The following is a 14,650-nucleotide window of genomic DNA, read 5'->3' on the forward strand; positions in this document are numbered from 1 at the left end:
TTTTTGAGGTGGAGTTTCGCTCTTGTTGCCCAGGCTGGAGTGCAGCGGCTCAGTGCAACCTCCGCCTCCTGGATTCAAGTGATTTTCCTGCCTCAGCTTTCCCAGTAGCTGTGACTACAGGCATGCACCACCACACCTGGCCAATTTTTTGGATTTTTAGTAGAGATGGGTTCTCGCCATGTTGATCAGGTTGGTCTCAAACTCCCGACCCCATGTGATCCGTTTACCTTGGCCTCCCAAAGTGCTTGGATTTCAGGCATGAATCACTGTGTCTAGCCTAAGTGGCTTTTTCAAAAAAAGAAATTCAGCAGTTTTTCTTTTTTTCAGATTACTAAAGTAATACCTGATTGCTGTAACAAGGCAAAAAATTCAGAGGTGTATGAAGTTCCATCATCATCCCTCCTGTTTCTCCAAACTATGCGTCTGAGATAACCCATTTTAGAAGTCTGATGAGTATCATTCCATGTTTTATTAACATGTTTACATAGTCTTAAACAAACATAGATAAATAATACATCCAGGTTTGTAATGCAAGCTATTATAAATCTAGACAATTTTATATTTCTCTACAATATAAACTTACGGGCTCAAGCTATCCGCCTACCTCTGCTCCACTAAACGCTGGGATTACAGGTATGAACCACAGTGCCTGGTTATAATTTGCTTTGTAATTTAACATTATCATCATGAAGAGCTTTCCAAGACAAAAGATAATTTGACCACATTATTTTGAAGTACTGCACAGTATTTCATGAAACAAATGTAAAATAATACATATAACCAACCCCCTTTTGGTGAACAATTTGTCTTTTCCAGTTGTTTGCTACTGAAATGCTAGTTCACATAGTGATACTGATTTCTCTACATATCTGTGTTTTTTATTTTATAAGGTATATGCCTACACGTGATAGTGATATACCAATGTTCATATTCTTAATTTTTTATGTGCTACCTAATTACTTTACCAAAAGATAGAGTCAACAGTGTCAGTATACACTCTTTTCCCAAAAATATTGATTATTCTGGATGTCAACTCTTCTAAATCGTGTCAAGATAGTGGGTTAAAAAAAATCACATTATATTGTTTTAAGGCATACTTCTATGGCATGAGTGTAAATATTCAAAATTGTTATTTTAGTGTAGTTCTTATTAAAAGTTATAGTCATCACTTGTCAAGACACAATGAGTTAATTTTCCACACTACTTTTGAAAATCTGGAAGGGCACAAAACTCACATATTTGTTTTTTAAGTGTCCCATGAAAATGCAAATGTTAACTTACCTACTAGCAAACTTAATACTGCAATTCTATTATATGAATCAAACTATGGATGTTATTGGAATCAAATTATAAGATTCTAATTTTAATTATCTGAACAAAGTGTCAACCGTAACAACCAAAAGAGGTCTGCTAATCTTCCAACCTATCACAGTCAAATTAACAAAACACTGACAAACAAGACAACAACCAAAATCTATGCAGATTATCACTATGAATATGATATAATTCAGTGGAGCTCCTTGGAATTGAGAGATATGGAAGGATTATTTGAGGTGGTAATAACTAAACTGAGGTATGAGTACCAAAAAGTACCAGGTGAGGGAGAAGAGGAGACTAGGAAGGCATAGTCAGGGAAAGAGAGGCAATGTATCTACAAAATAGAGTGGGAGAGAATAGGAAGATAGAAGGATGAATTTTAAAGATTAATAGAGAAGTAGATTTGGGGATAGGAGATAGGAACTAGAAGCCCTCTTTGCACATTTGAAGTTTAAGGCCTACTCCAAGGGTAGATGAAGATCAGTAACTCAAGAGGTGACTCTGGGGACCAGGAAGAGGCCAGGATGAATGATAAAGATTTAGGGGACACTGGCATCAAGATGTCATTTAAAGCCACTGTACAAGAGATCATCTAGAGGTTATCCAGAGAAGCAAAAATTAGTCAACAAATGTGTAAACAGAGATATAATATCAGTTAAGCACTAAATAGTCTTCAAAAACATAGCAGTCTTCAAAAAAATAGTCTTCATAAACTTTGGTTTATCCAAAAAAAAGATTTTAAATATCAGATAGTTCTACAGTTGTAATATGCATTATTTTAAATGGCTTGGGAGTTCATTTTAAGGAACCCCATACTGAATCATCTTATGAGACAAAAATTTTATATTAAAATGCCAATAATAACCTCTAAAGAGTGTTTGTGAATTCAGACATTTACCTGTGAGGTGGTGGCATTTTAAGTGAGTCCTTATTAGAATGACAAAGCTATGCATACAAAATGTTCTGGTCTCAAAAGTGAACACAGAAAACTATCTGTCACGAAACCTTATCTGATACACAAAAATAGATGGATAATAACATAAATGACAAATAAATAAGAAAATCTTGTGTGAGGGAATAACCTAACACGTGTAAGTACTTTGATTCAGGTGATTGAGAATGAGTGCCTCCTTAAATGTTGTACCCCAGGTGTTTCTGTTGCCTCAGCCTGATCCCAGACAAGTTGACTCCTCTTCTGTAGCCTAAAAACATATGCTTCATTTATTCAAATAATGAAAATTCAAGAATGTGCATATATTAATTAAAATGTTGACATCTAAAGGTCCAAATTGGAGGTGCTGTAGTATCAAGAAGGCTTAAAAATATACAAGTGCATGACATAACAAAAATGAAAGTGAACAGACTTCAACTAATAATGTTAATCTCATAATTTATCTCCTATCATGTAATTGGTTCCTAGAGAATCACTTTTGGAAGTAGTTCAACACTGTACAACATAAAATCTAATATATCTCTAATTTTTCAATCTGTTTACAAGTGTGTTTCCTCTTTCTAATAATGAAAATAATAAGAAAAATGGCTTTACAATAAAATTCTGACAAATACATAAAATTCACTCAAAGATCTGTTCTGTTTTAAGCCATTAAATAAGTACAAGGGATTTTCCAAGTAAGTAATTGAAACTCTTAAAACACTTGGAGGCTTGGAAAAGAAGTTTTCACATCTCAATACAAGTTTAATTTCTTAATCCATGAATAAGCAATTTTAGCAGATAATCTATTTCCATGATTTTTAAAATGCATTATTTATGATAATATAGATATAAATATGAAATTAATAAATCTTGATTAAATTCCAAATAATAAATATGAAAGAGTTCAAGAATTATGATTTTCTTAATTGACATTTTAGCTTTATTCTAAAGGAAAACATAATAAGTTTAGTAAATACACCAGGAGAAAACAAAGAGTTAAATAGAATGGTCTTAAGAAAAATAAATTTGCTCAGTTCAGTGACAAAATCAGACAATGAAGAAACAGTTTACTTTTAAACATCATTCACATTCCTCAGCCTCTAATTAGCTTATTCATATAATTTGCTGTTTACAGAAAATTTACTTTTCTCAACAGTCAAGATCTTATTTCAAAGTTCAAGAAAAAATGTAATTATAAAAAATGGATATTTTAATCCCAAAAATGCTTTAATTAAAATTAACTTTTTCATATCAAGTAAATTAAATGCATAATCTAAAAACTTAATTTCCAATTCCTAATTCATATTACAACATGCTAATAAAATGAGGTTGAATAAAACTAGTAAAGTTTATACTTTCCATAAATAACTATATAAAAACTTGAAAAGAGAGGTTAAGTGCTATAAATTTTTTCAACAGCAGAAGAAACAGCTAGCATTTTTTAAATGCCATTTATGTAGTTATCTCATCATTCAATATGGGCTAGGTAAATAAATAAAAGACAGCAAAGATTAAAGAAATAAACTCATTAGAAAATAAAACAATGATCAAAGTAATAGCATTCACACAGAATTCAAAGAGGATAGATAAATCATAAACAGAAAAAAAAAAAAAAAAAAAAAAAAAAAAAAAAAAAAAAAAAAAAAAAAAGAAAAAAAAAAAAAAAAAAAAAAAAAAAAAAAAAAGCCCTATAAGGATAGAAACAGGAAAAAAAGGCAGTAAGTAAAAGTAAAGTAACATAAATAAGTAGCATGCTTATGCTGCAGACAATGTCATCATGATTAAATTCAAGGTTTGGAAGAGAAAGAGTCTTACCTGAGCGAGGAACACACATGATATATAAAGCAAATAAGAACAGAAGAGAATTGGGCTTCCATTTCCAATGGCAGCTCCACATTCGATCTGAATGAAACATCCTGCAAGGAAAGAAAATGGCAATCAGGACATTCCACATTCAGCAAAGCATTATGACAAATAATGCAAAAGGGTAGGTTTCCAACAGAGACTGGAAAATAAACCTTTTTCAGCCTTGCTTCCAAATACAGGAGGAACTTAAAAGATGATGATGACCTAATCACTTCCTTCAATCTAATTAGCAAAAGAAAATAAATCCATGCATTTTATTTGCCATGTGGTAGCACTTTCCTTATCAAAATACATATAATAGGTGATTTCTGCATGAAGATGGGTATATAGACAATTCAAAAAAATGTATTAAAGAATAAAGCAATTTTACCTTAAGCCTCACCAGATTCATGCTCATCTAGGTAGAAGGATGTTTATATCAACCTTCCTTATAATCTTACAGAAATTTAGACTGTAAGGAAATGTTCTCCTTAATGTCTGCCACTTTACAAATGGAAATATTTAAAATAAAACCAAATTACCCAAGCTCTATTCTATCCCCTAACATGAGACACTGAAGCATTAACTTTCCAAAAAAGGTAAAGTCTTTATATGTAAAATAGGTATCAATGTTTTTAAATGGTTAGTAAACACCAGGTATTATAGAAAGTAGTAAATGACATTAGATGGAGAGGTGGTGCTTTGAAAACTCAACAATCCTTCTGCACGATGGACTCATTTAAATCTGAAAATTATTTTTAATAACGATTTAGAAAGGAACATTATTATATTGCCTCAAAACAATGGTATAATACATTTCATTGAATCAGAACCATCGAAAAAGGCAAAAAGGAAGAAATTACAAAAGTCAATCACCGAAAGGGACTATAAATGGACTGGTAAGCAGAAGAGTTTAAGGCAGGAAGTAAGCACCAGTCAGAAATCTCCAGGAGACCTGAAAATCCCCTAAGAGAGATTTACTTTGCCTATGAGTAGTAACTGAGAGTCATTTATTGAGGAGCAGCTAATAGGAGACTTTAGGGTTACAGTAATATCTACCCTAAAGCCTGAAGTTTGCTTACCTGGGTAAAATGTGTAATACTAAACAGAAAAGCAGACAGAGAAACACTCGAATGAGCAAAATTGGACATCAAAGGACTCCTGCACTTGCCTCAAGCCTGAATTTTTAATCTTGAAGAGACCATCTCCATCTTATAGCCATGAAAACAAGCTTAGAATCAGACAGATCTGGTTTGCTACTTATGAACTATGCTGCAACCCTTGGGAAATTGCTTGATCCCCTTGTGCCTCCTATTTCTTACCTGTAAAATAAGGAACAGCAATGTACCTAGTCCATAGTGTTGCTGAGATGATTAAACAAGATGATACCTTTTAAGAACAGTTCCTGACACTCAGCAAGCACTCAGTAAATATTAGCTATTATTTTTATTACTATCATTTCAGGCATTCTCACTTAAGTGGTGTTATTCTGTCCACAGTGAAATCAAAGGAAAAGACTCAAGCAAGAGTAAACAAGATTAATCTCACATGCCAACACCAATCAATTGACTTTATGGTCACTTCTGGGATCACCTGGGGACAGAAATGAAACTGGTTATTCATGTCTGCTATGAATACAGAAATATTAAGTAGTGTCTGAAACTCATGCCATGTTTTAGTATTCATATTCACCAAACTAGAAGTTCTAGAATCATGCAGTATTCCTGATGGAAATTCTAAACTAGGAATATTCAAAACTAGGAAAAGGTTAAGATTTGAAGAGTATCTGTTGTTTTCAAGTTATGTTTTATAATCCATTCATCCAAAATGTTTGAGATTAAAAGAAGTACTGCTAATGAGAAGTATGTTTTCGTAAGTAAGAAAGTCGTAATTATAATAAAGGATGTGAACTCTCCAACGGCACCAACTTAACTCCTGGTGCCTCTATAAATTGTGTGGTTTGTAGGGCAAGTACTTAAAGTCTTTTCTTCTGTAAATAGGATATTACCCACCAAAAAGAACTTGAAATAACAGTACGGGGCAATCTGTAGGGGCTTTTAAAACCGTAGGTGACAAACTTCCGTCCCATAGAAAGTTCACTTATTTGGAAGAATAGGCCTGTTTCCTACTGATGCTGGATGAATGAGTATGCTTCTAAAACAAAAGCACAATTATATATTCAAAGAAGTTTACAGCCAGAAGGACCAAAGCTGAAGTCTAATCTAACCTTCTCATTTCACAGAAGAGGAAACACAGATCCAGGGAAATAAAGAGACAGACCAATCAAACCTGGCTGTCACCGTTACGGATATTAATCGAAGAATGCATCAGCCCAAGAAATTCCCAGCTTCTTACACTTTTTGACATATGACAATTCCCTTTTAACAACATGTGAATATTGCCCCTCTCTTAGATTCGTGTGATATCTAAACAATACTCATAGATTACTGCTCATTAGTTTGGCTACAAAATACTGTTTATACGTTCCGGTAACTTCATTGCTATAAAAGATTTCAACATTTAGGGATTCCATATTCAATCCTGAAGCTGTCTTATCAAAGCTCCCGGCAATCCTATGAGTTGCAAATGACCACCATGGCTTAAGGCATTCCATGTCTCAAAACTTTATCACTTCAGACAGAAAAGAAGCTCAACAGGGCAAGCACTTCTAACCAAAGAAACCATAGGACAGACCAACTTTCCTCTACTTTACTGTTTACTGAAGAAGATAAACAAACAAATTAAGAATAGAACAGAGGAAGGAAAGTACTATGTGTTTTCTCAGGGGATCACTTAGCAAAGATACATCCCTGAGATTTAAATAACTTTCTCCCAAGAATGGAAAATCCTGAACAGGGTTACTAAGGTTCTAAATAGGAACTACGAGGGGAAAAAGAACACAAAAAACAGTTCAGTCTTATACTATTTTGACTGTGGTCTCAAAGTTCTAGGGAAGACAGCAGGAACATTTTTAAGTAAAAGACAGTCATGGACTCCTATATCTGGAAGAAATCTAAAGATTATGCAAAAACAAACAAAGAAATAAAAAAAAAAAACACCCTATCATCTTACAGGTGAAAAAACTAACATACTAAACTACTTGCCCAAGATCATATGTCAGTGGTGTCAGAGTCAAAAGATCCTTTTTGTCACCTGGCTTCCAACCTAGCGTACTTTTCAAGAACCACACTACCTCTGCTGCAAACTTGTTCCCCTTTTCAATCTACATAGGCCACAAAATACAATTTGCTTGAGTCCTGTTTCAGGAAGCTTTAGAATGTAAAGCTTGAGGACTCGATAATTTTAGTATGTGTTATAGTCCCATTTGTTTGAGTCCTGTTTCAGGAATGGGAATGATAAAACAAATGGGGCCCATACTCAGAACAGATGATTCTGGGCAAAAGGTATAGAGGTGTGTTCTTCGCATTATTTTTATTTTTGAAAACTTCAGGTACATTTAACATTATTTCTAAATACATACATATTTACATTGAAATTATCATTGTTTTCACATCATGGCCCGCTCATCACTATTATTATTGCTTTAAACATTATCACTTTTACAGAATTGCTTTCAATGTGCATGTGATTCCTTGTAGGCATTATTTTATCCAAATGGATGACCAAAATAATCTTAAAAACCTACCATTTTCCATCTCTCTACTCCTACTGGTTTCTCCAAAAGTCACAATTTAAAAAGAAATTAGTGACAAAATTTTGGCATTAGTGGAGAAATTAATATGATACTAATGCAATCAATACTAGCAACTGTCAGAATTAACTTCTTTCCCTGTATCCCAACTCTGTTTCTGTGGCAAATCTTTTCATAAAGGGGACTGGGGAGTGGCAGAGAAAATACCTTAATTTTTCCAGAGTGAAAAGAATGGTAATTCGGTTTATTCAAGTCTGCTTATAATCGTATTTTTTTTTTTTTTGGTTAAAGATCATGTTCCTGAGCCAAAGCAATGTATTTTTTAAAAAGCGCTATTCTATTAAGTCAATTTAAGTCCCTTTATTAAGTTGGGTGTACCTCCACTGATTTATTCTTCAACCCTGCACAAATCTTAGACCTTATTTGAACAGTAATATGCATAACTGCCTTGTACCAGAGGTGAGAGTAAAACTCAGCCTTGAGAATTGCACACATATGTACACAAGAGTGAGTACATGTGAAACTTAGGAAATCTGAAAAAGAGTAGTAGCAGTAGCAGTATACCGGTTTTAATATTTTACTATAGGTTTTCCAAAGGCTACACACGGCCAAAGGTACACTGGGTCTCTGTATTTTTTTGGCAAGTATATTTGAACTTACAAATATCTTTAAAATTTCAATTGAAAAATTAAACTCTTAAGCCCTTATGCATACAACATGTTGTCAGATAGTTCAGAATAAAATTTGTGTGTGTGCGTGTGTGTGTGTGTGTGTGTATAGGAAGGGCTGGTGGGGAGCTAGGCACGGAGGAACGGGAATGATAAAACAAAGGGGACCAATACTCAGAATAGGTGATTCTGGGCAAAAGGTACAGAGGTGTGTTCTTTGCATTATTTTTATGTTTGCAAACTTCAAGTAGATTTAAAATTATTTCTAAATACAAACACATTTACATTGAAATTATCACTGTTTTCATACCATGGCCCTCTCATCACTACTGAGTATTATTGCTTTAATCATTAACACTTTGATAGAAGTGGCATTTCATTCTAATTTCCTTTATTTGGATTGTCATGCTCAAGTCATTTGTATGGTTTTCTATTACGAATGTAAATATTTTCTTCATTGATTTGTGATTTTTTTAACCAATCCTATTTTAAATATGCTAAACTTCTGTCATATTTGTTCTGTTTCAAATAAAAGAATCTTGAAGCTTTTTTTAAGGCAGTTCAGATAATTCCATTTCAAGCAATGCTTATAAAGGAAAGTAAGATGACGCGCAGGTAGCCACATTTTGTGATCAGTATACCCTTTATATGGCACCACCCCAGTCAACCAGTATGCATCTTTACATCACCCAACGTGGATAATATCATAATCTCACCCAAACAGAAATGAAAATGGAAAGGTACAGTTTTTGCCCATGCATACCACACACATTGAATACCGTCTTTTCTATTTAGTCTAAATTCTAAATAGACTGTAGAAACTTTCAATCATCCCATCAGAAATGTAAACTCTGTAAGATACATGGGCCATTAGAAAAATGGTCAGGTTTTAAAAAGCAGTCTTTAGTTTATTTTTAATATACAAACTAATTCTCTTTTAAACCATTATTTCCAGACATCAGAGTAATGTGTCCACTTAGGCTACAAAACTACAGGCTTCTAATATTTCCCATAAGCCAAGAGACAATAGCCTCATTCACCATTCATATTGAAAAAGCACAATGTCATGTAATTTATATAAGCCATAAATGGAACAGTAGCTTCATGCAGCTTGAGACCAATTAATGCAAGTCTTGCTAAATCTACTAAATTTCTTACGGTATGAAAAATATGCAGTCACTACAACTCCCAAATGTATTCATCAAGTCTAAAATTTCAGAACTTGAGTGTAACAATATACAAATACACTTTCTCCACAAGGAGGAGGCAGAAAATACACTTAGTTTCTGTACTTTACTAAAATTTAAAGGGTAACATAGTTTACGTTCCCCGTTTTAACATTTTTCAGCAAGATAGTAAGAAAATTAATCTTGGAAAGGTTGATAATTATTTCCCTATATTCTAACAAACCAATACCTAAAAAGAATCAGACCGTCCTAAACCACTCCATATGAATAGTAAACAGCAAAATGGAAAAAAAATATACTTACCATCTGGTAAAAAATGGAAATTTTCAGTCAAAATAGCTCAATAAAGAATCTCAAATGAAGGTACCAAGTCCTATTTTCTATGTGATTTCATATTCATGCTTTTACCCTATAATGACATGATTTTTAATCACGAAGAATTCAAATGGACTATATAACTTAGTTTTATGATCAGGAAAGTTTTACATTACCTGTTGATAAGTTTCATATTTTTTATTTAAAAAACAGGTATTTATACTTTTATGTATAATATGCTTTTTTTCTCATAAGATCTGAATGCTTAGGAAAGCTGAAAAGAAACTGGACAAATATCTGCTGTTTAAAACCCTAGTATATTTTCGAGAAAAACTGAAGTTGAAAACAAGCTCATATTCCTTCAAAATGTGTAGGCTGTATGAGAACAAGTCTTATACAAAAATGCTGGCTGTATCCCAAAATAAATTTTTTCACGTTATACCTTGTCGATTCCACTGGCATAAACAAAACTTTAAAACTCCCAGGTGTTGAGTTATTTCACATGCTGTTTCAGTAAAAATAAGTGGTTCATTTCTGATTACATTTCACAGTACCAGGAACAGAGCTAGAGAGTGCTAAGCTTGTGAGCACTATCCTTTCTTTCTCCTATTTTAAAAATGTGTGTTAGGAAGTGGGGAAGTGGGGAATGGAAAGTCTAGGAGAGTTTGGGAAGACAGGACCCAGGGGACAGATCTTTCCCCAGGTACTGAACTGAAAGAGTAAATTCATGTAAAAATAAATAAGGATCCAGGAGTTGGGGAAAGAAGAGTTAAGTTTCAAGTTCTAGAAACTGTTGTACGTGAGTTAGTGCAAGTGGATAAAATGTCTGTCACGGTGTCTGCTCAAGATTAAGTAAAACACCAGAAGCAAAATTACCTACTACAAGAAAAAGAAACCTCTTAGTTGGCTACAAAAATAAACTTGGCCCTTTTGAGCACGTACAATCTTCCTTTTTCCATTCTGGAAGGCCAGGAGATGCTTTGCGACCCTTTCGTGGGGTCGCTCTGAGCCACCTCACCATTAGGATGACAATTCCATGGAAGCAAAACCTTTTAGGTTTCCCTGTTTCAATGCCCTAATTTCCCCCGCCCCCATAAGTCCCCTCAGATCCTGTCACGTAACGTGGCATAACCCTTAATTACTTCTTAATCTACAATGCACACTGAAAACATTTTCTGCACACCTTAAAAAAAAAAAATTCAAACACCCCAAAGATCCAAGAATAACTTCTACAGTCAATGGTGACAACGTGTAAAGTCAACATTTTCTCGGCATACCAGTACCTTCGAAGCCCCCAGGTGTTGATCCCGGAGAGCGCCTTCTTGGCAGGACTAGGCCCCTGGACGGAGGAGTCGTGCCGGTTACTCCTTGTTTAATTTGAATCGAAAACACGTTTTCCCCATTCTTGAAGCCCTGCCCTTTTTATTAGGCTTTTCACCGCCCAAATGTGAGGTTTACCTCGCTGGCGGAAAAAAAGCCACACGCAAATGTCACAACTCCACTTGGCAATAGTCCTACTCCTCAGTGCCTCGAGGGGCACACTGAAGACAAACCAGTTTATTCCCACTGTGCAGTTGAAGTCCTTAAAAAATCATTTCGCTTGCGGGTGGGGTGGTCGGGGAGGGGGCGGCAGAGGGTGAACACAGATAAGAGTGAAGGAATTCAGAGCTTAAAGGTGAGACTTACATGCTGACATTACTGCCCCGAGGTCCCCTTTGGCCGCAGGATCATCCTCCACTACTTTCCCGGCTCTGCTACCGCTGCTCCACCGAGGGGGACCCCCAGGCACCCGGCCGTGCGCCGCGAAGGGACCCTCCTTCACTCGGTTTCTGGAGAGTTCATGGGGTTTCCCGACGGCGCAAGGTGAACTGCTGGCGTTCAGCGCAGGGCCTGCGAGCGGGCAGGCTGGCGGCAGGTTCCGCCTCGCAGGGAAGTTGGCAGGGCGAGGGCGAGAGGCCGAGGAAGTCGGGTGTGCGCGGGGCTGCTGCTGGGGTGGCCGGGCCGGGCAGGGGCGCGGGGAGGGGTGCGCGTCGCAGGTCCTCGCCCCTGCTGTTGTGAGCGGGACTCGGCCGCCTCCCTGAGGACTCGGGTCCCCCTCGCGGGCGCGGGCTGCTCTTCCCCGGCCCGTGCGCTCCGCCCGCGCTTCCGGCGCCGCGGCGTGGCTGGGGCTGGGGCTCAGGTGCGGCGGCCCCGGCTGCGGGCGGCGTCAGGCCCGACTCCAGCGGCACGGGTCTGGGCGCTTCGCGGCTGGGGCTGTCCCGAAGGCGCGGCTGCCGCACCCGGGATCCTCAGCCCCAGGGCGGAAAAGGAGAAGTCGCCCCGCGGGACGAACAGACGCTCTCGGAGCGAGCGGCGAGGACAGGGCGGCGGGGGTCGGCGTGGGGTGGGCAGTGGGCGCAGGGCCGGGCTCCGCTCCCGGGCGGGGAGGGGACGGGGCGGACCCGGAGGTCGCCAGAACGCCAGGAGCGCTGAACTCGGGAGACCCCCGGCGAGAGAAGGGAGAAGCTGGGCAGGCAGGCGCTCCTGCGGCATCTCCCCTGCGCTGGCAGCCCACCCGGGTCCCCGCGCGGGGCCCCCTGCCACACTCCCGAGCCGTTGCTTTGCTTCACTTTTCTGTCACTTTTTTTTTACTTCACTTTTCTATCTTCTCTCACTAGTTCGCTTGCTCGAAAAAATGAAGGGATGTGAACAGGAGGCTGGGAAGATGGTCACATAACATTTTATTGCGAGGGACGGATTTGCCAACACAAATCCAGCTGTTCGTTGGGGAAAGTCAGCTGCCTGCTCTCCAATGCGCCTATAAAGTAGCTGCCTGGCAAAGGGATCTGGACACACCTCCTTGGGAATGAGAAGAGGCAAGGGCTCACACTTGGAGAGGGCGTTTCTTCCCATTATGTACTGCCAGAGTTAATCCACAAAATGCTAAAGGCAAAGCTTCCAGTGCCAGGGCTGTATGCACATCCAGAACCCCAACAGCCCAGCTTGCACGGTGTACACACTGGCACATGCACGGGCCACACACAGAAGTGCCCTAACAATTATCTAACGTTGACTGGCTTAGCTTAGGATAGAGAACTGTTGGTGGGTGGGGGGTGTGGGGAGGAGGTAAAGCAGGACTTACTCAGTTACAAGCAGAAAGGAAGCTGGAACGCTGCCACTAATTCCAGAGGCCTGAACATCTAGGGTGTGTTCTACGTGTCACTTTTATCGGTATTTATTTTGATGAATAAACAGTATGATTAATAGAGACATTTAATTGTAGCATTTAAGGGAAACTTAAGTTCTTCTGCCCAACTCTCTCACATTAGCAGGTAAAGAAATGAAACTTTGATCAGATCTGAGGTCTGTACACACTAGCTAGAGGTGACCAGGGGCTAAGACCAGGTTCCCAGACTTCCCTTTTGAGTCAGCCGCTGTAACACAATATAGTCCCAAAGAAATTTAAGTGCCGCTTGTGGAATTTTTTAAAAGCAACGTGTATTTCACGGTTTTTTGGGTCAAGAATCTGTATGTGCCCTAGCTCAGTGTCTCTCAGGAGGCTACAATTAGAGTGGTGAAAAGGGATGGTCCGATCTGAAGACTTGACAAGGGAAAGATCTACTTCCAAGTTCACGTATGTATTTCTTCCAGTCATAGATTTTTAAAGCTAGAAGAAACCTGGGAACATAGCAAACAAAGAAATATAAATAACTGCCAGTCATGGTGGCTCATGCCTGTAATTCCAGGACTCTGGGAAACTGAGGAGGATCACTCGAGGTCAGGCGTTCGAGACCAGCAGCCTGGCCAACATAGTGAGACCTCATCTCTACTGAAAAAAAAAGCCAAGCATGGTGGTGCACATCTGTAATCCCAGCTACTCAGGAGGCTGAGGCAGGAGAATCGCTTGAAACTGGGAGGTGGAGGTTGCAGTGAGCTGAGGTTGCACCACTGAACTCCAGCCTGGGCAGCAGAGCAAGACTCTGCCTCAAAAAAAAAAAAAAAAAAAAAAAAAAAAAAAAAAAAAAAAAAAAAAAAAAAAAAAAAAAAAAGAGAGAGAGAGAGAGGAGAAAGAAGAGAAGAGAAGAGAAAAGTAAATAACTGCATTATTCAGTATTCCCTAGAAAAACAGAGCCAACTATCTGTGTATGTGTATAGATAGATATATTTTAGTTTTAAGGTCTTGTGGAGGTACAAGAGCAAAATTTGCAGTCAGGCAGGCTGGAGATTCAGAGAAGAGTTATAGTCCAAGTCCAAAGGCAGTCTGGCAGAATTCCTTCTTGCTTAGGGTAGATCAGTCTTTGCTCTGTTAAGGCCTTTAGCTGATGAGATGAAGACTACCTGCAGTATGGAGGATAATCTTTGTACATAGTCCACTGATTTTTCATAGTTTTTATTGTGATTTTTGTTTTTGAAATTTATTTTTATCTTTAATTGACAGATTATAATTGTATATATTTGTGGGGTATAATGTGATATTTTATATATGTATATGAGGTGAAATGATTATATCAAGCTAATTAACGTATCTTATTTTTGTAATAAGAACCTTTGAAATTTACTCAACAAGTTTGAAATATGCAATGTATTATTACCTATATTCACTATGCTGTGAAATAGATTTCAAAAACTTATTCCTTCTAACTGAAACTTACTATCCTTTGACAAACATTTCACCATTCCACCTCACCTCACCCCCTGGCCTCTGGTAACCACTATTCTACTCTCTACTCCTATGAGTTTGTTTTAGATTCAC

General features: G+C 37.8%; 1 protein-coding gene across 5 annotated transcripts in view; it reads right to left on the reverse strand.

Annotated features, from left to right (window-relative positions):
• ADGRG6 (adhesion G protein-coupled receptor G6) overlaps positions 1 to 12,014 on the reverse strand; it is a 137,898-nt gene extending 125,884 nt beyond the window's left edge. For 3 of the 5 annotated variants that reach the window (XM_017530405.1, XM_017530407.1, XM_017530408.1), the window contains exons 1-2: positions 11,605 to 11,986; positions 4,067 to 4,167 (exon numbers count right to left, since the gene is read on the reverse strand). In XM_017530405.1, the coding sequence (XP_017385894.1) occupies positions 4,067 to 4,167; positions 11,605 to 11,606 (103 nt within the window). In that variant the 5' untranslated portion in view covers positions 11,607 to 11,986. Of the gene's footprint in view, positions 1 to 4,066; positions 4,168 to 11,201; positions 11,486 to 11,604 lie in introns of those variants that run through there. The other 2 variants (XM_017530406.1, XM_037739206.1) reach the window with 2 other exon arrangements.
• Positions 12,015 to 14,650: the final 2,636 nt, after the last annotated feature.

The sequence above is a fragment of the Cebus imitator genome, unplaced genomic scaffold, assembly GCF_001604975.1.
Source record: "Cebus imitator isolate Cc_AM_T3 unplaced genomic scaffold, Cebus_imitator-1.0 Scaffold65, whole genome shotgun sequence".
NCBI classification, from domain to species: Eukaryota; Metazoa; Chordata; class Mammalia; order Primates; family Cebidae; genus Cebus; species Cebus imitator.